Genomic DNA, 23,242 nt, shown 5'->3' with positions numbered 1-23,242 from the left:
GTGTATGGTCTCTGGCAGCGCCCGATGTGTGCGTGCATGCCATTGGGGGACTGAGTAGGATCAGAAAGGGTGGAGGCTTTACCTCTTAGGAGGTGCAGAGGCCGTGAGACCATGCCATTGTGTCATCTGAGGTTAAAATCCCTGGGATTTAAGGCCCCAGTCTATGGAGGGCTTTGAGTGTTGTGCTTTCTACAATATAATGCTTCATCGATGGTACCAATTTTTACTAAAATTTTACTCATCTTCTCTTTGGAACTTTAATGGTTTCCAAATCTGCTCTGTGTTGGAGGATGGCCACGAGCTGTGCCAAAGGGGATGGGAGAGGTGCCCTGCATGGCGGGCCGGCCCCCTGGAGGGTCCGAGGTGCTGGCTTAGGCAGTGTTGTTGAACAGACACAGCTGCTGGTGATCTGTACACGGGTGGAGGGTCCCAGATCAGTGGGGAAGATGAGGGAGTACCTGGGCATCTCATTTGGTGGGTGTTTTCTGCCCAGACCGCAATCCTTTGTTTTTTGCCCAGCAAACACCAAGTAGAGCTGCGTTGCTACTTCTATTTTTCTTTAGTATTTGGGAAACAAAACAAGCTTTTCTCCCCCAAATAAGACTAAGTCTTAATCAGGTAAATACTTAGTGAAAATCCTTGACTTTACTAAGTTTTAGCCCACTTGCTCATCTTTGATGGCAGGGACTTCCTGGATACAAGACTGAGCCAAGAGCTCTACATATATTATCTTATTTAAATTGACCACTATATATTTTTACCGTTCTTACTTTGAAGATGAGAAGACCCAGGCTTATAGAGGGTAAATAATTTGTTCAGGGACACAGAGGAGGTAAGAAGCTGAGCCAGGACTTAAACTGGGACCTGACTTCAAATTCTGTGTTTAGCATTGAACTGACATAACCAATAGTGTCAAATTCTGAGTTCCTAAGAATTTCTTTTTACTCTTCCTGTTGTTCCAAAGTAAAATTTTACCATGACTTGCTTTATTATCATCTCAAAGTCACAAAGAAATAGAACAGTGACTTACCATGTATTTATTATTACTCTGGCCCTCATCAACTCTTCTAAGTGTCAATAGAAGTGAGATGTAGTGCTTTGCATAGCCTTCAGAATGTCTGCATATTTCTCATCGCTTTATAACAGCACGTCATGGTGTTTGAACCAGGAAAGGGACACGGCAGCTGTTGAGTGCAGTTCCCACCTTTTCTAAATGAAGATATTGAGAGTCATAGAGGTTTGGTGAGTTGACTACTGGGAATTATTAAAGGCTGGCATAGAACTTGCGTGCTGGTGTTCTTCCTCCTTACTTAAGTGTTCTTCACAGAGCTCTTATCTTCTCCAGTACCTCGTTGAGGTTGGTGGGTAAAACAACACAGGAGCAGAGAAGTTACGTGACACTTGCTCAAGATGCCAGAGGAAGTTCGTAGTGGAAGGAAGACATGAGCTTAAGAACCCTGGGACCAGCCTGGTGCGCTTTCCATCACCCCCACCCCGTCTCCCTGAGCTTTGCTGTGCTGTGCTGCCTCTTAGGGGTTGCCCTCTCAGCGGGTCTCTGAATGGCCACATGGCCACGTTGCCTTAAGCCCACTGATGAGGGAGGAAGGGAGGGAGGGGAGGGAGGGAGGGGGAGAGAAAGAGAGAGAGGGGACCATCACCATATCATGAATGACTGATTGTGAAAATGGTAAAGGATGTCTGGGAACTTCTGTTTCATGAGTGTGTGTGTGTTTCTTTTAATGTTCTCTATTTTTCTTTCTTTTTTTGGTGAAAAACTCACATTTTATAATTATTAAGAAATTCTTCCTGTCAGAGACAAAAGAAAAAGTGAGCTGCTTGATTCCATTTCCAGCAATATAGCAGACCGTATATCCTCAAAAGCCCCCGGATAAAAAAAAAAAACCACTATAAATTTCCAGGTGAAATATTTCATAGCATTTCTTGGCTCTTCAATCTCGTAAAACGCAAATCTAGCTCCATCCACATTTCTGTACCATTAAGCTAGCAACTCAGCCCCAAGGGAACTGGCCTGTTCATGCTGAGCAAAGAAACTGGTAAACAGGGTAAACTGCAACAAGGTTTGACTATTTAAAACAGTAAAAGAAAGGGCGGGGGACAGAGAGGAGAGGGGGAGAGGGAGGGTGGAGGGGGGCAGGAAGGGAGGAGGGGGGAGGGAGGGAGGAGAGGGAGGGAAAAGAAGCAGGAGATGGAGGAAGAAAGAAAGGAAGAAGGAAGGAAGGAAATGAAACAATAACCTGGGAGCCAATATATGTTTGTACAGAGTTGAATCATTGTCAGGTATTTGTGTTGTTTGGGAGAATATGGAGATGGTGATTTATTTTAGATTTTTTTCAAGTTCAAGGATGCCTGTTGAAATATCGGGGTAATCACTGAAAGAATAGAAGAAGAGAAGACATTAAGAGAGAAAGAGACTACTTAAATGATTTAGCAGGGCACAATAAAGAACTTTCTGAGCTTCCCAGGGGGCGCACCACCTGACTTGGCAGCCAGGGTGTGTTCAGTGCTGGACCCGGTCGAGGGTGTCAACTAAAATGAATTAAATTAACATTTACTGAGCACTAAGTGATTGCCAGGCACATATTTCATTTAATCCTCAGAACAACCCCGTTAAATTGGCACTTTTGGCTTCCCCATGTTACAGAGGAAAAACTGAGGGATTGAGCTGTTTGTAGGACATGTCTGAGGTTGCCCGGCTGGGAAGTAGAGATGCTGGGATTCAGGCACTGAGAGATGTACTCCAGAGTAATCACTTTTAACTCCTAAACTCTTCCGCCTTAGCAAAATCCTTGCAGGGAAATCCTTGCCTGAGCAAGATTCTGGGCGGGGGATGGAGAGAACTGTGCCCCTCCAAGATGGCTCAGGGCCTCTCCCCTCTGTTCTCCTGTTCTACGGCCTGTGAGCCACCTCCCGGAAACCTGCAGGTGCACACGGCTGGAGGAACATTTTGCCTTGATTTCATGGGTACAGTGCAGTGCTGCAGCTCTTGAACTTGGTCATTTGTGAACTCTGACAAGTGCATAAAATCACTTCCTTTTAAGCTTTTCTGTTTTAGTTGCTGAGGTTATGGTGTTGATTATAATGGTCTGTCATGACACGTGAAAGCAAATTGGATGTTCTCATAATTGATGCATACTTAAGACGTGTTTAGCCTCTCATCTAAGCAAGTTATATTTCAATTGTTACAGGATCTAAATTTCAAATATCCCATTTGCCATGCCACCCATTCAGTAGCATATAGGTGCTGGCTCTATGAATACATTTATCTGTCAACACCAAACATGGATGGATTTCTTTAGGTCTGAAACTGAAATAATTTAGGTCTAAAAATGTGTCCTGGCTCTGGAAAACTCTGTAGGAGGCTCACCTCCAAGAACTTGGAGATGTTTAAACACGCAGTGTCTGGAGCCAGGAAGCCAGATCAGATATTCTCTGGAAATCAGCTTCCCTCTAAGATTTTGGAAGAAAACTGTGTCGCAAAACAGTGTCTCCATCCTATCTCTGGATTCAACTTTCTCTTTCCTTTATTGCCTTCTGTCTCTTTCTCGTAGCTTCTTATTTGGGTTTGGCCTTTTCCCATTTCTAGGATATCTTACTCCTTTCTTCTGAGAAGCCACGAAGACAGAGAGGTAGCAGTTTCCTGACTGGCACAAAGGTGTGTCCACACGAAACCCACCTGTAGGCTGAAACGAGGGCGGGCGCTCACCTCTAGTCTAGTCTGTGTTACAAAGCGCAGCCCACATGCAAAATGTTAGGACTTGGCACTTGTCCCTTCCCCCTGCTGCCAGCACTCAGCTTGGTGGCCTGGAGGGAGCCCCCGCTGGTCTCTTAAGAAGGTAGTCCCTCGTTCTTTGTGGGAACTGGGAAAACAAGGCGGGGGAAAGGCTGGGGACTGCAGGTTATGCTGTATTGTGTATTCTCCTTACAGGAAGCGTTTGCCATCAGATGGAATTATCTCAGCCAATTTTTGGTTTGGGTAAATGGGATCATAGCAGAACCAATGCAATATATGTCTTGCCAAAAATTAAACTTTGGCCACAGGTCTTTGCGCCTCCACCCCCATTAGTCAGGGGACAAAGAAGAGTATATGGTGACACCCCCAAATGCTACTACTTTACATTTTAAAATATCTGATCATACTGGCAGTTTTTCTTGTCTCCCCACTTACATTTATTTTTTCCTCTTATAAAGCCAAAATTATACTTTTTGACCAGCCTTCTTTCACTAAAAGTAGAGTGATCATATGTCCCTGTTGGACCAGGAGGGTTCTGGTCAAGCGTTTTGTCCTAGTGTAATTAATAGCATCCTTTTTACTTGAAAAAAAATGTCCTAGTTGAATAATAAATAACATGGTAACTAATGAAAGCTACTGCAAATGATTATTAGGTTATAGTTAACCCTCTCTGTTTGAAATAGAAGTCTCATAGCACCTTTAAAGTATCAAATGAATAATAATAGGAATACTAAAGATTATTAACCAGAAGACTAATTACTTAAATTTTGAAATATTGAAGGAAAGTTGGAAAAAAATCTCTCCAATGGACTTAGTAGAAATTATTAATCTCATCTATGTATTTTTTATTCTATATTAAAGTTAAAATGTTATTAGTAATTATTAAATGATATCACATAAAAGTCCTATAATTTGCTGGGAGTTAAAGTAGTTGTTCTTAAATAGAGTCAGGAATTTAAATATCTTTTAAAAAATTATTGTAATTTGATAGAACAGGAAACTATTGGAGCTTTGCTTATTTTTTCATATATGATTTTAATTGTTCACGTATAACATTTCTTTGAATCACAGGAAGCGACGTGTTGAAAAAAAGATTCCTCCTTTAAAATCCATCTGTGTTGTCGTGTGGTTTTTCACTGGCTTGGGAAGCAGCTCTGTGGTGACCTGCAAACAGAATTGAGAAAAGAAAACTTTCAAGATTGATTAGTCTGAAGGAGGTGTGTGGATTTAAGTCTAAATCTCATGCACCATCTGTATAAACCAACCGAGGGAGTCATTTAAGTCATCCAGAGAAATTTGTCTTCTCTTTCACACGCACATATATTCATCAAAACTTATAATAACTTAGAAATTGGGGGACTATTCTAGCAATATAAAGATTTCTGTGAACTTCATTCAGACTACCCAAAAGCAGTTAACATATAACCCTAAATCTAGTAACTACCCCCATCCGTCATTATGGGGGCAGCAGGGTAGGGCAGGAAAAATCCTAGACTGGGAATCTCAAGAGAGGAATTCTGGTTTTTCAACCTCTGTATGACTTGGGGCAAGTCACTTACTGCCTTTGAGCCTTCGTTTTTTCATCTTTAATTATGATAACAAATGTTACCTTGCTGACCTCAGACCTTACGAGACTCAATAAACTGTAAGGTCCTATACAAACATAAGGCATTATTTATTATTCCTTAGCTACTAGTGGATCCGAGGGAAAACAAAGTAGGTATAATATTCCTTTACGACCCTGAAACCACTTTATAAATCCATGGGCATTTGTTGGGCTTCTGCGGGGAATACAACACTGCAGAGGGCCAAAAATCAACATATCCTGGCACCTGCTTATAGAGGACCCACTTTTAAAAGGCACGAGGCTTCAAAAGATGAACGAAGTGAAGTCTTCCCTGGCCTCTCCATCTTAAGTCGAAAACCTTCATCTTAGCCTTCCTCCCCGGCGTTATTTTCCTCCGCTCCACTCATTGCTATTTCGTATTCTGTATAATTTACTCACTTGTTTACCGTTATCTCCCCCCATGAGCATGGAGACTCCTTAATGACAGTTTTGCTCTTATTGCTGCTATTTTGTTTTTAAACTTTGAATCCCAGAATTTGTAGCCATCTTTAGCACATAGCAAGTGCTCAATGAACGTTTGTTCAATGAACAAAACAGTCATTGGTCTCAAGGAACCGGAAAGCCAGGGAGGCAGGGGATATCTCTGTACGGTACCGCATTCTGTGACAGCATTGTAAGCACCATCGTGGAAGCCCACAGATTGCTGTATAGATGGGACAGGGCTTCCAACTCTGCAGGAGACGGGGTGGGAGGCAAAGAGAGGGAGAAGAGGGAAAGTTTGTCAGAGCACTGACTGCAATTTGAATCTTGAAGGATGAATGAGAGTTTTCCAGGAGGGCAAGGAGGTGATAGTCATCTTAGGCAAACAGGGCAGCCTCCGAGAAGGTCTGGAGACGGAAATTGACATTGCTGAGGAACAGTGAGAACTCGTATTTATATCGATCTTTTAAGGAAAAAGTACAAAAGAAACAAAGGCTTACAGATTGATGCCACGTGTCACTCGGGGACGTGTGAGGGTCTACGAGGTGGGGGCCATTTCTGTGTGGCCCTGTGTGTGCTGTGTTTTACTTTTAGGATGTTACTCCTGATAATTGTTTGTCTGTGCTCAGTGAGTGGATTTACAGATCACATGATCTTCATGATTTTGTCATGAGATGAGGAGGAATCATGAAATGTCTTCTACCTCACAAAAGTCTACTGGTTCTCTCATGGCAAAATACTTCAAGGAATTGTTCAATGTGTAGATAAGGTATTTTTCTTCATAAAATGATGAGAGTTACAATTTTGCTGACCTTTTCTGACCACACCAAGACTGAGACCAGTCACTACAATCAGAGGAACCCACTTATACTGTGATTTTCGCTGGTCTTTTGTGGTTAGTCAATTATGAGCTGAACAAAGTTCACGGAGACACCACGTTCAGTTGTGCTGAAGTCTCTGGTGGTCCAGGAGGACCTGTGTTGCCTCTGAAGGTTGGCAGTAGAAGCAAAGTCACTCACTGTTGTCTACGCAGGGCAAGTCTGAGATGCATTCGGAAAATGGAAAGATTTACTTAATGAATTGTCACAACTGTCAATCATGTCAGTCAGGCAACTAAATTTCTCCTTTTTTCCCCTCAACTTGTGAAGAGGTGTGGTGACTCCAATGGACCATTGTTTCATTCTGAAGCGTGTTGGCTTTCAGTGAGAAGGTCCACTATTCATCTCTTAGGGTTTGAGGAAAATATTAGGTCTTTCTAGAGGAAGCTTGCTCTCTGTGAGAGCGTGCCTAGTGGCTCCTGGCTTTGTAAATGCTGGCATTTCGGGGCTCGCTTTAATTCCCTGAAGCTTATGAGTATAACTGCAGGTCCTTCAAATTAACAAATATAGCTGCAACACGTGCTAATTTGCCAAGACAGGTTTCTAGTATGAGGTAGATTGAAAGAGGCCACTGGATGTAGAGGCTGCACAGGGAGAACGTGGTGAAATGGGCTCCTTTAGTTGACTGAACAACTTGTTTAAAACTCTTATCCTTTTACTGAGAATATTTTAACCATTCTGAAGAGAGACGCGAAACCCTGACAAAAGAGCCTCATGGGTATTTTCTCAAAGAAGAGGGCAGTGGATATTACTATATACGTGGCATGTGCAGAAAGAAACAGATCCCGAGGTTTATCTCAGGTAACAAAGTTTGTTGAACAGGAGTCAGGTGCTTCACCATCAGTGTCAAAATCTTGTATCAGAGAAGATGGTTAAATATTTTTATGATTTCCAGCTGCATTCACATGTGAACTGAGGCTTCTCCGTGCAAGTTAACATAAGACTGAAACACATAATTGTCTTATTATTGTGCAGTCTGATTTTTGCCTTAAACTATTTAATATTGATTACTGATTACAAATTGCTTATTATCAAGTTTCAGTTTTGAATGGATAAACAAATAAATTAGATATTTGATTACATATATTTAATTTTAATTTTTAATATTTAATATTTAATATTAAATATTTAATATTTTTAATTTTTAATATTCAAATTTTATAACAGTCTTACTTCACTGAATTTTTTAGGGTACCCTTTCTGTATCTTAGGCACATGACACTGGCTTTCTGTGTCTGGCCTCCCTCTCCTTCCCCAGTGCCTTGACTCAGGCCTTCAGGATATAGGAAGGCAGTAGAAACACAAGAATTTGGTGACGGATTGAGTGTAGTGACAGGCATGGGATGGATGGGAGGAGAGCAGTGAGAGACAGGAAGCAGTTGATGCATCCCAGGTCCTCGCTTTGGGAGATCGAATGGCTGGGAGTGCCGTTCGCCATGTCCAGAAATGTATTCCAAGAAGCCAGAGGTTGGGAGAATGCGGATGAAAATGGTTAATTGTGTGTAATGAGCAGCTTCAGTTTGATTGTCCACGGAGTATCCGGGCAAGATACTCACTTGGCAGTAGGAAATAAGGATTTGGAGATCAGGAGAGAGGTCTGATGGAGAGTTTTTGGAAATCAGTCACTTCTAGGGGTTAAGACAGAGCAGTGTCTGTCTCGGTCTACCTGATATCAGCTTTTGTTTTCAAACATTAAAAAAGGCGAGGCTGTGTGCCCCCCGTGTGTGCGGGTGAAAGGACCAGCTCACAGCAGCCTGTCTTCCAGCCCGTCCACACAAAGCCACTTCCTGACTGTGCCTTTGCTTCTCGGACTCTATTCTTTTTTATCTTTTAAATTGCATAAAATATACGTAACATTTACTCCTTTAATTCTTTCTGTACAGTTCAGTGGCCTTAAGTACATTCACGTTGTTGTGCAACTATCACCACCATCCATCTCCAGAACTTCATCACCGTCCCAAACTGAAACGCGATACCCATTAAACCCTAACTCCCCCTCCCCTTCCCCCGGGCCCTGACAAGGGTGATTGTACTGTCTCTGAATTTGACTGCTCTAAGGACCTCATCTAAGAGGCATCATGCAGTATTTGTTCTTTTGTGTCTAGCCGATTTAGCATAAGACCTTCAAGGTTCATCCATGTTGTAGCCTGTGTCAGAATTTCCTCACATCTGCTCTTCCCATTTGTTGACGGACACAGGTTGTTTCTACCTTCTCTGGACTCCGTTCGTGACCCTGGGTAACTGCTCCAGTTTGAGCAGGGTGTGCTGGGCACCACTGAATGCTGCAGCTCTTGAATACACGCTAGCTGTGGCTGGGTGTTGTCTTCTTTCTTTTTTCCTAAACCCAGTTTGTGGAGGCTCTGTATTTCAGCTGTTTAACTCAGTAGCACCCACGGTATGGTATCAGTGTTCCTTGCTGGCCCCCACTGGAATTCAGCTTGTTTTGTTATTTGATGCAAAGCAGGATGCATAGGTGAACAAAAGGATCTAGACAGGATTCAGGTTTTTTAAGTGCCCCCCCACCCCCGTTAGTGATCAAGCGTAATAATAAAATTGGCTATTTTTTTCTTGATGCCTTCCGCTTGCCAGCAGTGAAATGGAACATTTATATATTTACCTCAGATCTTCACTTTGAGAGCTTATCACCGTGACAATTGAAACAGTGGAACTCAAAGATGAACTTTTCCCAGGCCCCCAGCAAAGCCGTGAATGCCTGCTCGCCTTGGCATCCCCACCCGCACCGCCCTCTATTACTCTGACTTCGCTTAGTCTGGCCTGGAGGCGGATGCCATCACCCTGCCAGCCTACTCCAGCCTCTCCGTCCTCCCAAACCCTCAGGCCCCCCTTGAGTTACTTCTCCTCGGTGAGTTCCTCCATCCCCAAATAATTGCTTTCTTTGGGAGTAGAATTCATTGACCACCATTATTCATTATAGCCCCGTCGGCAGTGGGTTACAGGTGACGATGTACCTGAATGGAGAGACTAAGGGAAATTCAGCTTAGATTTTGATAGGGGTGCAAAGACCAATATATACTCAGTCTCATCATTCTTAGGACTTCTCCAAAACATGTTTTACGCCATGGATTTATCACCTCCCACCACCTGTCTAGATCTGTTTGCCAAAATGTGCTCCAGCAACAGGTGGTCCTATGATTAGAGCTTGATGAGCAGTTGGTTTTTTTGTTTGTTTTTTTTTTTTGGTAGATTTATAAGGTGCGTTCGCACATGAAAGGCTCTGAGAAGTCCAGCAGGCCTGTTGTAACGTTAACACATCTTCTGAATTTATAATGGAACCCTCTTTCCAAGTCACATTTGTTAATGTATCTCAGGACAAGGGTTCCCCAGAGCACATTGTTTATTGGGAGCTGCAGACCTGCATGCCAGCAGCGTGACCACCGCCCTGGCAACCACACTGGTGGTCCACATAAGAAGAGAGCGTCTTCTCAGAAAGACAGTAAATGCTCAAGCTTTCTGATAAAATTATAACTAGCAGTTTGGAGCCTGGGCAAAGGAGGACAAAGATGTATCTACCAAGTACATGGTCAGCTACCTTATTAGCTGCTTTTGGAGGCCCAGGTCATATGAATGTGCATACGTACATACATGCAAATATATGAGTGTATATATGCGTCACATAAGAAATACTCCCAATCTTCCAGCTCGAAAGCCTCTGAAAAAGCCCTCGTCCTTTTGGGACACATTCATTTCCAGATTCCATTTAGCTTCTTAACCTGGGCCACACAACCGCCCAATTTTAAGGTGTGTATATGTATTTTTTTTGACTAAAAGCACATTTGTCAAATGAAACTGTTAATATCTTTTTCAAATTATGTTTCAGGACGCAGCAGCAAGATAAATGACTATCAGACTCAGAATTTTGATTTTTATTTAACAAATATTTTAATCACAAACTTCGATGCATATATCACAGACATATGTAAATACATAAACACCTATTTCCTTTCTGCGGACTTAGCTCTCTTACCATACCAAAGTGGGGCTTTCTGTGCACAGCAAAGATCACTTACATTTAGGCCTTTAATGAATGTTCAGTATACCAGAGATACAAATTCAAAATATCAAATTTTCCTTGATTAGAGATACAAATGGGAAAATCAAATTTCCTTCAGTTTTTAGATTCAATGTATTCAGTTTATAAATTTGGTATTTTAAAAATAATAAAATTAAAACTGTAACTCTCAGGGGGCCTTTGAAAAACATTTGATCAACTCAGATTGAAGACTAAAGTCGTTTTACTCAATAATTAGCCCCATTTAGAAACACGGTTATGGAAAATTTCAAACCAGATTCTTCAGAGTACTTAATCAGGCTTCATTAGTCATCACATCTGGGCCAGTTACTGTGAGCCACTGGACACAGCTATGAACAAAGCAGAACAATGAACTGCAACGAATAAAACAGAAAACATCCCTTGCCTTCATGGAGTTTACATACTGGTAACTACTAAATTCATTCAACTCTTGTAAATCTAATAAACCAAAGTTTTAAATGAGGAGCACGTCAAAGTCAAAATTCTTCTACCTTTCAACTTAAAATTACAAGTCTAAAATCAGTTACAGTTGACCTTTGAACGACACAGGTTTGAACTACCCATTTCCACTTATACGTGGGTATTTTTCAATAGTAAATACCACATGGTCCATCCGTGGTTGATTGAATCAGAGGAACCGTGGATGGGATGGCTGCTATAAATTATACTTGAATTAACCTGGTTGTTCAAGGGCCAACTGTATACATTTGAATTAGAATCACAAAGCAAATGTGTGTCTAATTAGTATCTCTATCTGATGTGTAAATACCGAATGTACAAATTATTCTTAAGCCTGATTAAAAAATTACAAGTACTGTGAAAGTGATTTGCTGTATCATTTTGCTGTTTAATTCTAAACTTTCCTACTAGGAAAAACTGGGATTACACAACTGAGCTTGCTTGATGGACAGTTCAAGATCCAGATACTTGATTGTCTCAAGTAGGTTGAGAGATTTGAAACTAGGACTAGGGACCTAGGGGTTGAGTATGACCAGAGTGAATCTTTCCATAGGACAGATGGACACACTGAGTCTGATTTTAACAGTGGCTGTAATAACAGGATTCCACTTTCTTTACATAGGGTTGGTTTCACAGTATGTTGTTTGCTAGATTCAAGTCTTACCTTCATAACTTCTTTTGATGTTGCCACTTAATTTGGATGGATAAATTACTTAACTGTCTCTACCTCTCCTACTTTACTATCTGATTCGATTCAGCTAACCCAGCCTATTTACCGCCTGATTCTTCTGTGTCTGGCTATTTGGCTTTGGCTCCAAGAGCATTCTGTTGCGTATAGACACTGGGTGATATCGCTGCTCTGCAAAGGCCAGCATTCAGAGGCAGCTGAGTGGAGCTGTAGCTCTCCTCCCAAAATATCCATCAACCCACCCCCATCCCTTCAGATGCACAATGAATATTTTCTCAGTTTTAAGTCAAGTGCGATTCAAATTTACAGTCTGGAAAAGTCCTGGCTGACCCCTCCCCTAAACAGAATCCCTCTTCTAAGCCCCTTTTATATAGAAATTCTAAAACTATCATTGCTTCTTTGCTTAAAACCCTTCAGTGGCTCCCATAATACAATAGAATACAAAACCCTTAACATGGCCTGCAAGTCCTTGCATGATCCGGCTCTTGGCTTCATCCATGATCTCATCACACGCCTTCCTCTTATGCTCCAATTCCAGCCACACTGGCCGCCTTTCACTTCTTCCAACAGAAGCCAAGATTCTTTCCCACCTCAGGGCCTTTGCATGCACTGTTCCCACTTTCTGAAACATCACTCTCCCCACTCTTTGCTTGGATGACTGCACATTCTGTAGGTCTCAGATTAACTGTCGTTTTTTCATAGAGGTGATTCTTCTTTGTAGACCTTAACACAATCCGTGCATTTATTTGCTTACTACCTAGACCATAAGTTACGTGGGGCCATGTGTGATGTCCTGTTTGCCCAGCACCCATCACAGCATATACTAGGCAGTCAAAAATCATTTGCTAAATGAATAAGTATCACAGTTGTCACAGCAATCACCATTAGCCTTCAGTCGTAACCATTATAATCATTCATATAACCACTTTTGGCTCATGGGATGTAGGGTAATTGTTGAATTGGATTGAGATATGTAAATGTCACTATCTCATGCATTCATTAATACAATTATTTTTTATTACCTTGATGGTTCTTTACACATTTAGTCTTCTTTAGCTTCTAAAGCTGGAGGCTTTCTGTTCTTAGCAGTCCTCTTACAGTAAGAAGACATTTTAGCAAAATGTGCCTTTTGGGAGACTGTCCTTTTCTAACTTTTAAAAAATGTCACTGAATATTAGCTAACTGGTTTACGGTTAGTAATAAATTTTGATTAGTGTAAATACAAGGTGCTTAGTGATTTTTGTTTGTTTACCCCCGGTTTCCCGGGAGATAGATCAGTTACACTGGCCCCAGGTTACAGAGGGCAGCCCTGAGATATTGAATGGAAGTTCTAGATTCTATAATGTTTGTTGCTGAAACCTCGCCCCCTTCTGTGTCGTTCTTCGAGAACCTTGCTCACCCTCCCCGCAAAGAATTAAAGCCTTGGAAAAGCACCAAATTTTGCTAAAACTCCTGAATCCTAACCATTTAGAACCCAGTGTGGGTTTTTTTGGGGGGGGTGTTGTTTTTTGCAGTATCAGCCTGAAAAGATCATAGCTTCATAAAGATTTCATATCCCTGTCTCAGTACCTTGGCACTTGCGAATATGTAGAACAGCATAAAACATGATTTTGAACGTTGCATCGTCACAAATGGAAAAAAGCGCAAAGACGTAAGAAGAATCGGGTTTATTTTTGTTCACAACACCTAAGCGTTGTTGGAAACCCAAACGAGAAGCCAAGCTGAGAAAACGGCCGCAGCGCAGCGCGGTCGGGGTTCTCCGCAATGTGGCCGCGCGCCTTTAACTCGCGGTGACCTCCGCGTCCCGGCCCGGCATCCCGGGCCCGGCGCCTCGGCCGGGGCGGCGCATCGCCCCCTCCTCCCCTCCCGCGCCGCGCGCATTGTTGTCCTTTAGCGATTGGTTGTTGGACCAGAAACAGCTGTGCAGAGGCGAGCCGAGCCGGGTAGTGGGGCTGTGGACCTGAATGCAGGTTAGCGGGCTGGTAGTGACTGACACCGGGGGCTCGGGGGACAGCGAGGAAGAGCCGGAGCCGCCCTCGCTGCGTTCTCCAGGCGGCGTGGACCAGGTGCCCGGGCGTTTGCGGCTGTCGGCGGAGCTGCGGGTGGCGCCCCCTCCCCCGGATCTAGCTGCCTCCGGGATTGGCGCAGGCGGGCAAGGCAGGGCACCGCAGACTGCCCTGTTCCCACCGAGCGGTTTCTCTCCCTTTCTGCAAGCGGGAGGCGCCATCCTAAAAATATGTAAATATCCGAGCGCGGACTCCTGGCTGGGGTACCAGCCAAGTCCCAGAGCCGCCGCAGGGTGTTTTACATGAAAATGAGAAGCCTGACAGGATCCGTGCTCTAACTTAAGGCAGCTCGGTGATTAGCATGAAGCTGAGCGGCTTCCCGGCTTCCTGTCCTTCAATAGCCATTCTGCGCGCTCGCGACTGAGCAGCGGTGCCGCCGTGCGGGGGGCGATCGGCGGGCTCCGCATCCTTGGCAGCCATGGCTCCCGCCGCCGCCGCGGCCAGTAAGTAGGAGCATGCCCGTGTAGGGGGGCACATGCGTGTCGGCGCGCGCGCGCACACGCACACACGCACGCACACCACCCTGAGCCTTGGAAGGAGGAAGATCGACGAGGCGCTGCAGTCGCGAGGACTCTTCCTGGATTCGGCAGGAGCCCGCCGCCGCAGCTGCTGACCGCAGAGCCTGCTCGGATCCTGTGCACACGCGCCCCCCGTCCGAGCCTCTGTAATGAAGACTGCCTCCCGAGGACTGCAGGGGAGGCAGAGCCCGCCCGCGCCCGGGACTGCGGGCCGCGCGGCTGAAAGGCCCAGGGGGACACGACTTGGACGCTGTCATCCCCACGCCTCGCTCTGAGCCGCCCGGTGCGGAGAGGGTCTGCCGCCGCCCCTCCGGCTTCCCGGGCGCCCGATCCCGGGTCACCCCCGGAGGCCTGGGCTTCCTCATTTGTTTGGGTCTTTTGTGCCGTGGCTCACAGTTGGCTAAGCACTCCTGCGCTGAATCGGGCCATTGTCTGCGCTCCCATTGCTTTCACGCTGCAAGTCTCGGCGCCCTCACCCCGCCCGCCCCCTCCCCGCCTCCTTCTGGCCGGAGAGCCTCCTAACGTGCCTTTCCCCCCAGGAATCTGGAAGCTATAAGCCGGCCGGATTGCAAATGAAGTGTAATGCATTGTGGGACGTGTGTAAAATCGGAGCCTTCGCCGTGGGGGGGTGTGGGGGCGTGGGGAGGGCCGGACCCGCCGCTGGCGGTGTAGACGCCGACGAGGAGGGGCTGGGAAAATGCGCGCAGAGTCCGCCCGGGTCGTGCCCGCCGTAGACGGATGAAGCCGCGCGCTGCGCCCCGGCGCTGAGGCCCCGAGGATCGGGGCAGCGGGTCGCCCTCCCCACCATGAAGAAGACCCGGAGCACAACCTTGCGGCGAGCCTGGCCTAGCTCGGATTTCTCGGACCGGGCCTCGGACCGCATGAGGTCCCGCAGCGAGAAGGACTACCGCCTGCACAAGCGCTTCCCCACGGCCTTCGCGCCCCAGGCTTCGCGGGGCTACATGACATCAGGTTGGTAACCGCGTTCCTGCCCCCAGGCCGGGGCCGCGGGGCGTGCTGCGGGCGCCGCGGCCGGGGTGCTTCCCCGGGAGGACGGGCGGTGATGGATGCGATAAGTTATGGGGAAAGCAGGAAAAAAATTAGCTCACATCCACCATTTTGTACCTCCGCAAGATCCACAGCAGGCCCTCTCAATATGGGGTTGGAGAGCTATTAGTTAGGTGAAATCTGGGAGGGGGACGTGCCGGGCGTTTTGGCTGCACAGATAAATGACCGCCAGCTCGGGCGCCCAGCCTCCCTGAGCTTGTGGAAGAGCCTGCGTCCGCCGTTGCCCGCAGTATCGGGCTTGCTCGCTCCCGCATTGTGGCCAGTTATTATCCTAGTGGGTATTTAAACAGCCTTTCTTTCTTAAAAGGGAACAGGTTCCATGCACAGTTCTGGATGGTTTGAGTCAGGGAAGAGGTCTCAGGCTGGTCTGCTTGCACGCAGGGAACTGTGTTGCAGCTCATTGAATGCATTCGGTGGGGTAATGGTGTGTATGCGGATTGAAGGCTCACATGATTTTGTGTGGATTTAACATATGTTGCTTTGAATCAGGTTGTATGGAAAGAATGGAGGCTGTGTCATGTATTTGCATGTCAGACAGGAAGGACAAACAAAACGGTAAACGGGAATGAAGGATTTCATCTTAAAAGGCATAGAAGAATTTCTGAAGGCGCCAGTTAGTTCCCTTTGGAAATACAGCGGATGGCTTTGCTGTGTGACTTGGAAACCCAGGGATAAAATACTTGAAACGCTGAAGGAGGAAAATCCTGAAACTCCTCTCGTTTTCTCCTTACTTACTGTTGACCACTTGTATATAATGATGTGTAAGACACCAATTTTGGTTTGTTTGTTTTTCATTCTGAATGAATTCATTTTCTTCTAAACAAAATTTCATGGGAAAACCGAGATGATATTTGAAAACACATCCTATACCAAATCACTCTAAATCCTGGGAAGATTGCTTTAAGCTTGCAGTTGGTACTCAAAGTCTAGCTCTACTATCTTTCTCCTAAAACAGCAAGGTTTTTTTTAAAAAAAAAAAAAAAAACTGGGACCAGTATCTCATGCTTTAAAAATGTCTTGTGAGCGCATTTCCGTGAGTATAAAACCTAAATAAAATAACCGTCTTTTTTACAGCAAAATCTGGTGACATAAGGATGTACTGTTTTGGCAATAAGCCTCCCTTGATTTTCCCTGTCATGAAAAGCCAGATTTGTAAAGGAAGTGACAACTACAGTTTATACTTCAGTAATTGAAGTCAGTCACTGCTGTGGTCGCTTTATTCTTCAGGCTGGTGGCAGTAAATTTTGAAATACACCTAAATCCAAGTGTAACCTCAAAACACGTATGTCCATAAACCCATGTCTACACTGAGTGTTCAGATAATCTCAGGTTTCATATCCTTGGGGTTTGAATGTCTTCATTCCACACTGAATAGTTTTGCCTCTGTTTTGCCCCTCTTCAGGAATCAGTACTGATACCAAGAGTGAGGCTGTAGGAGGGCAGGTGGCCATAATGTCTTCAACAGACCTGCAAGACTCTGTAATGATTTCAGGCACGTTCCCATGGAGCCTGTTTTCACCTATCTTGTCATAGCATCATTATGATCACATTTTTATTCGTTGCTAAAGAACTTCTCTGCTATTGCCAGTTTTTCAAGGCATTTTTGAGGGCTTGAGGTAGTAGCTTTTCATTTTCTTTGATTCTCTTATTTCTTGACTTGTAAATAGTAAGCTGGTCCTATGGGGATAGTGAAGGATCAGCTGTTTCAGGTTGGTGGTTGTCTGTGCAGATTTCATGTTAGGTTACTACTGAGAAAAGAAAACCAGAAGGTGGGGGAAGAAGAGCTGTGTTATTCATTCAGCATTTTATGGAGTCTCCCCCCACCTCAAGCAAAGTGCCTTGCGAGATTCTCATGGGGCTGCAGGGTTGGATATAATATGGTTTTGTCCAAGGATGGAAGCTGTTATTTATTCTTTATTTTAATTATTAGCCAATATGTATAATAAAAAGGGTTGGGGCTCATGGAAGGATAAAATAAATATTAAGACAACACCTACAATGAACACTGGGAGAGTAGGTGGAATCTTTCTCATACACATCTTTTTGGGGGAGATTGAGAGTAGCTTGTCAATTTCCTTTTCAAATATGGTTCCTTTCCAAATACCAGTGTTGATAGTAATAGATGGTATATTGAGGCACTTTGAGATCATTTGGGAGAAGTTGTCTTGCCCTTAACAAATGTAAGAAAGCCCACTTATATCAAGTTAGTGACTCTGGATACAAACAGAGCCTTTGTCACATAAAATGAAATAGAAAATGAAGCAGCTTAGAAACACATGAAGCTTTTCATACTTCTTCTTTCTGTTTGTCCAGTCGTTTTGCCATAATAGCTACTAGTATTTGTCATACTTATTCTCAGTAAAAAGAGTTTTTTTTTGTTGGGTTCAAAGGACAAGATAAGCTTCTTCAGAGAAATACTAAATGACTTAAAATAACTTCAGTTGAGACTGTTTTTAGAAATCCCCTCCAACAAATATTCCTTAAAAATATGGTGAAAGAGAAATCCCCTCCAACAAATATTCCTTAAAAATATGGTGAAAATCACTTTTTTTTTAAACTTTAGGAAAGGAGAGGTCCTTGGAAATTTGAATAGCTGTCCTTTTGATCTGGCCTACTATCGCACAGTAGGTATTTCAAGTTTAACTCTGTTTATTTAAGCCAAAATTATAGGCATTCCATAATCGCGTTCTAATGAGACAGAACCTTTTCAAACAGTGTTTTTTCTCTAATAAGTAACTACCAGTTTGAAATGTGATTTATAGCAACAGGCTTGACATTTAGCCTTGGCTTTTTCACGTACCTTTGGGATAAACTACACTTAAGCTCAAGAGGTTAGAATAGACACATATCAAACTTAAAGAGATCCTACAAACGGACAGTTAGATAGAGAATTCTGAAACTTCAAATTTTGAAGACCATGCCTTATATGACTATTTAAGCCCCTGATTCATGCTACCAAATCGAAAATAATCCTAAGAATTCACAGGCCTCCTGGCAACCAGCAAGTTCACAGGCCATGAGATGAGTTCATTGTTCATCTTGAATATTAATTTCCCAAAGGTAGTTTCTGAGCAGAAGGGGGGAAGATCTTGCCTTTTGTTCAAATCAAGATGAATAATAAAATGTGCATCCATGAGCTGAATAAGAAAGGGGGTTAGGCCAAATGCACGTGCGATTATTCTTCCACAGTTTCTAAAACTAGAAATTATGATATTAATTAACTAGAGAGAAAAGAAAACTCCCCACAAAGAGGGAAATAGCTGTATAATCCTTAGGGCTTTATATATGAAAATGTGCTCACCTACCTTCATGAAATGATTTTCAAGGCACCAAACCTTTGTTAATGAAGGTGTTAGAACCTTCTCTGTCAGGACCTTGTGAACTGTGACCTCTTTATACAAATGATGCTCCTTCACTTTCCTCTCCCCAAGCCCTGGGGATGGCCGCTTCTTTATATTTCACATGGCATGCCACCAAGTTTGGGGACATTTCATTGATCAAGATTGGAAAGTGATTTTTTTTCCACTATGAAGGTCCTACGGAGCATGTGCATAAAAGGTGTCCCCTGTGAACGAGACACCCCCAAAGTCATGGTACTTTTAGATGGATGTTTGTCATTTTAAGGAACAATAAGGCAGACAGTTTTAAAGGATTTGAAAAGAAAGAAAACGCAAGCCGCAAACTGACATCTTAAGAAAATATAAACCAGTTTTGTCTGCCGATCTAACTAATATCAATCAGCGGGGAGGAATGGCCAGGACGCCACCTTGATGAGTTATTAGTTTTCATTTTATAGAAACTAATTCTGGGGCACAGTGGATGGTGTGTCCCAGTTCCTTACGTTCTGTTATTTTGAGAGTTTTCTGGGAGCGGTGGATGGGCACCTGAGGTTCTAATCTGGGCCTGCCCCAAACCAGCTGTGTCCCTGGCGGGTAACATGACCTCTCCCCGTCTGGAACGGGCCCTCCTGGCCCGCATTTCCATTACAGAATTGGGCTCCGCAGCGCCTCTGTAATGGGCAAGCCCAGGATTTCTCAGCACTTGCACAGAAATCGTTAGAAATAACCTTTGCCCTTTCTGCTTATTGGAGTCATGTGCTTCCGTATGTGGGGTGTGTGGGAATAGCGCTCATTTTGCAATGGAGTCTTATTTCCTGTCATCCCCAGATGTTACATTAAGTGGCTGCATTAGGGCTTGTCCCGGTGACCAAACTATTGGGGGGGGGGCAGGGATGAAGCCCTGGCAGGTTCTGATCACATGCAAGTTTTCATAAACAGCATCCTGTTGCCTCCTTATACCTCCTTGCAGAGATACATTTCCAGCCTCGCTGCTCCAACTGTGCTTTAATTTGAAACTACCTGTGTTGACTCCTTTCATCAGGCCTGTGGAAGTGAGGAATATTACACTTGGTGGTGAATGACTTTATTCTTTATTTCCCAGGAGAACGTGAATGTGCTTACAAAAGGTCACCTCTCTTGGTATTTCAACATCTTTTACACTCTTGCGAACGTTTTTATTTGAAAAAAGGAATATGAGTATATTGTATAAAAACCTTAGCATTTTTACACCTCCAGAGCAATTGTGGCTTAAATTCTCTATAGCCCCAGAGAGTTAGGGCAATTCAGACAATTGTATGTTCTCTGGTACAAGATTGCTTATGCTGAGTGCAGATATAACCAAGGAGCAGAGTCTGGTTGGATCCTTGCCGGTGGGATCAGATGCCGACTTTTGCAACTAGGACAGGCTTTGTAGATCAGTCACAGAAACTGCGTGATGCCTGGTCTGTCAGGTTTAGAGTAGAGGTTCTTGTCGTTCGTAAGACTATAGACTATAGTCAGTGCTAACTTAACCTTCACCACAGTAACATGGGAGAGAAATGACATGGGTAATTTTTTTTTAAGTAGATAGTAAACTTTTCCTTAAGTAGTTAATCCCCAGACTATTTTTATTTGACATCGGAATGCACAACCAGTTGGCCAGAAAATCCCATTGATTTCTACCACCTAAATATTCCTAAAATCTACCCCTCCCTTTTCATCTCTGTTGTTGAAATCCTTCTGTTCTATTACAGTGTCTTCCCATGTCCAATTCTTGCTCTACGTGTCCCCAGAGGGGTTTTGTTTTTTATTTTTTTAATGCCTCCTAAAACAAAACTGGTCATGTTACTTTCCAACTCTTTTCAATGTTTCTCATGCCTATGGATGAAGTCTGAGACCAAGGCTCTTCACGGCGTGACCTCCCCTGCTTTTCCCACCCTCCTTCCATTCCTCCCCCACCACCCTACACTGCAGGCTCTGGAAACTCTTTACCTTCTGCAATATCTTGTTGCCATTGTGTGCCTTTTGTGATTTATGTGACACCTCTGAGAGTGTGCTCCCCATCTTTAAAGGTCTGATATTTAGCTAATATATAAGGCTCATCCTGTTTAGCCTTCCAGAACAAGCTCATACACCCCTTCTCTTTCTAGAGCGAATCACTCGTATGACAGTTGCTTTGTACTGGTGTTGCAACAACATGGTGACATTGTGTTGTACCTCGGGTTTACTAGCCAGTGAGTTCCTCAGTTACAGTATGTGTTTTATTCACATCTCTATTTTGCCAGCAACCACAGAGCTTGACACCTATGAGGGACTCAGGAAATGTTTATTGGATAAATGAATAAAACATGGCTTCTCTTAAAAAACTTGGTTGAAGAAATGTCTTGAACTCCTAATGTGAGTCATCCTTTTGTAACAGAAGATTCTACTCTTCAGGGACTTCCTATTGTGGTTGGTAGGACCAGCTCTCAATGAGTCGACCATTAGAAAGCAGGAAATACTGGAATATAATCAAGAGTTAAGTGGGGCTAGTTGATAGGGTTGGTGTACGTGGAATAGGAGTTTAGAGGAGAGATGTCAATAAAAAAGGCTGCCTGGAGGGAGGGCTTACTTGCTTCTCGAAGGACTGGGTAGGATTTGAAGAGCAGAGAAGGAGGAGGACTGGGGGAAGGCTGTAGAAGCAGTATGAACCAAGGCATTCAGCTGGCAAGGAAAGCATCAATGTGAAATTTGCCATACTGTAACTTTGGGATGTAACTAGAAATAACGTGTAGCTAGAGCGGGTGGGCTCTTGAAATGTAGGTGGAGTTTATGGGGGTAGGAATCAGATTTGTGAGTTTGGGAGAGAAATAATGAAAGGAGCATCTTAGGAAGAGGTATCTGGCCGTGGCTTACAGGATAGATGGAAGAGATGGGAGTTGGGAGGCTAGGAGACCAGCTGGGAGGTGGTTGAGGGAACAGAGGTGATCAAGCAGTAAGGTGATGAGGGACCACCCCAGAGCAGTGTTTCGCAACACTGCTAGGCATTAGCACACCACCCTTAAGAACTTGTAAACCATGTCCATATACTATCTGTGCTATTATTTACTTAATATTTTTCTTTAACTCTACCCACTTCTATATATAAATGGATGAAAGAGAAAAATGTTTCATTTTATATGAAATTATGGGTTTCATTAGACAATTATTTTTCTAACCCCCATTACAGTTCATATATTACTATTTCAGTAAAAAATGATTCAACCAGGTGCCACCTGAAATGCCCTCACATACCTGAGTGGTACTCATGCCTCATAGTGAAAACCCGTATCCAAGGAAGGAGGGATGGGCATGAAGGGCAAAGGGAGCATCTATGAGGACCAAGGGCCTGGCTGTCCCTCTAAGTGACTGGGTTGAAGAGGGGAGAGAAAATCAAAGGTGAATCAGAGATTTTTGTTGGAAGAATGCAGTAAGTGACCAGGAGGCTGGGGGAAATGGAGCAGATGATGAGTTCCATGTTGGACGTAATGGTTTGGTTGTCCAAGCAGAGAGATAGGCACTCACGTGACCGGTAGAGGCTCCAGGTATAGTTTGGGGGTCAACCACTTAGCAGTGTTAGTGAGAACACGGGAATAGTTTAGCTTTTGTACTTTATGTTCTGCTTCTTAGAGGGGAACAGGTGACTTGCTTATTTTTATTTCCAGCAGATGGAGGCTCAGTTGGATTCCATTAACATTGGGTCCTACTTAGGTTTCTGAAAACCTGGAGACTCAAGGTTAGGATTGCTTGGAGATCATCTGCTCTCTTTTCCTAAAAGTAAAGAGCTTTTTAATGCTTGGATGTTTTTGATTAGTGTTTGCATTTATCCAGAAGCTATTGTAGTGTTGATAAAAGGGATGTGCTTTTGGTATCTCTAGTTCTGGTTTGAAAAGAGTTCAGAGCTATGCAAGCAGCAGCACAGAAGACTAGACCAGCTATGTAAATAATGTATATTTCAAACATCTGTCATATACCGATCTAGTTGAAAATTTATGGCTTAGGTAACTCATATACACAGTTAAAATCTCCATTTATCTTCCTGCTTAAATCCATGATGGCCCCTCCAGGCCAAGTTTTCTCTTTTTGAAGATAAAAGAGAAATATCTGGCAGGTGCCTGTGGGCATTAGAGGTAGCAGGGCTTAAGCCTGGCCGTCTCCTTCTGATGGCCACAGTTTCAGAGGGAGGAACCTTCTAGCTTTGTAATTAACACCCTCACCTCACCCCTACTGCAAGTTCCTGTCTAGTTGATTCCCCTAAGAGAGCTCATAGACCAATTTATTGCTTTCGACACATCCAACTTTTGCTTTGAAGTCATTTATTTCGTTATTAGATGAAATGAAGGCCCCCGCAGCAATTGAGGTTCCGTGGATACTTGTCATT

The 23,242-nt window shown here is 43.8% G+C and overlaps 1 protein-coding gene across 8 annotated transcripts in view; it reads left to right on the top strand.

Moving 5' to 3' along the window:
* STOX2 (storkhead box 2) overlaps window positions 1–23,242 on the top strand; it is a gene marked incomplete at its 3' end in the record, with an annotated part of 209,569 nt that overhangs the window by 88,161 nt on the left and 98,166 nt on the right. The window contains exons 1-2 of one of the 8 annotated variants that reach the window (XM_082444795.1): window positions 4,866–4,968; window positions 9,299–15,430. The exons of 6 other annotated variants lie outside the window; for them this stretch is intronic. In XM_082444795.1, coding sequence (XP_082300921.1) covers window positions 15,265–15,430 — 166 coding nt within the window. In that variant the 5' untranslated portion in view covers window positions 4,866–4,968; window positions 9,299–15,264. Of the gene's footprint in view, window positions 1–4,865; window positions 4,969–9,298; window positions 15,431–23,242 lie in introns of those variants that run through there. One more of the 8 variants, XM_082444789.1, reaches the window with a different exon arrangement.

Source organism: Balaenoptera physalus (assembly GCF_965194825.1).
Source record: "Balaenoptera physalus genome assembly, chromosome: 21".
NCBI lineage: Eukaryota > Metazoa > Chordata > Mammalia > Artiodactyla > Balaenopteridae > Balaenoptera > Balaenoptera physalus.
This window is presented reverse-complemented; position numbering and strand designations above follow the sequence as displayed.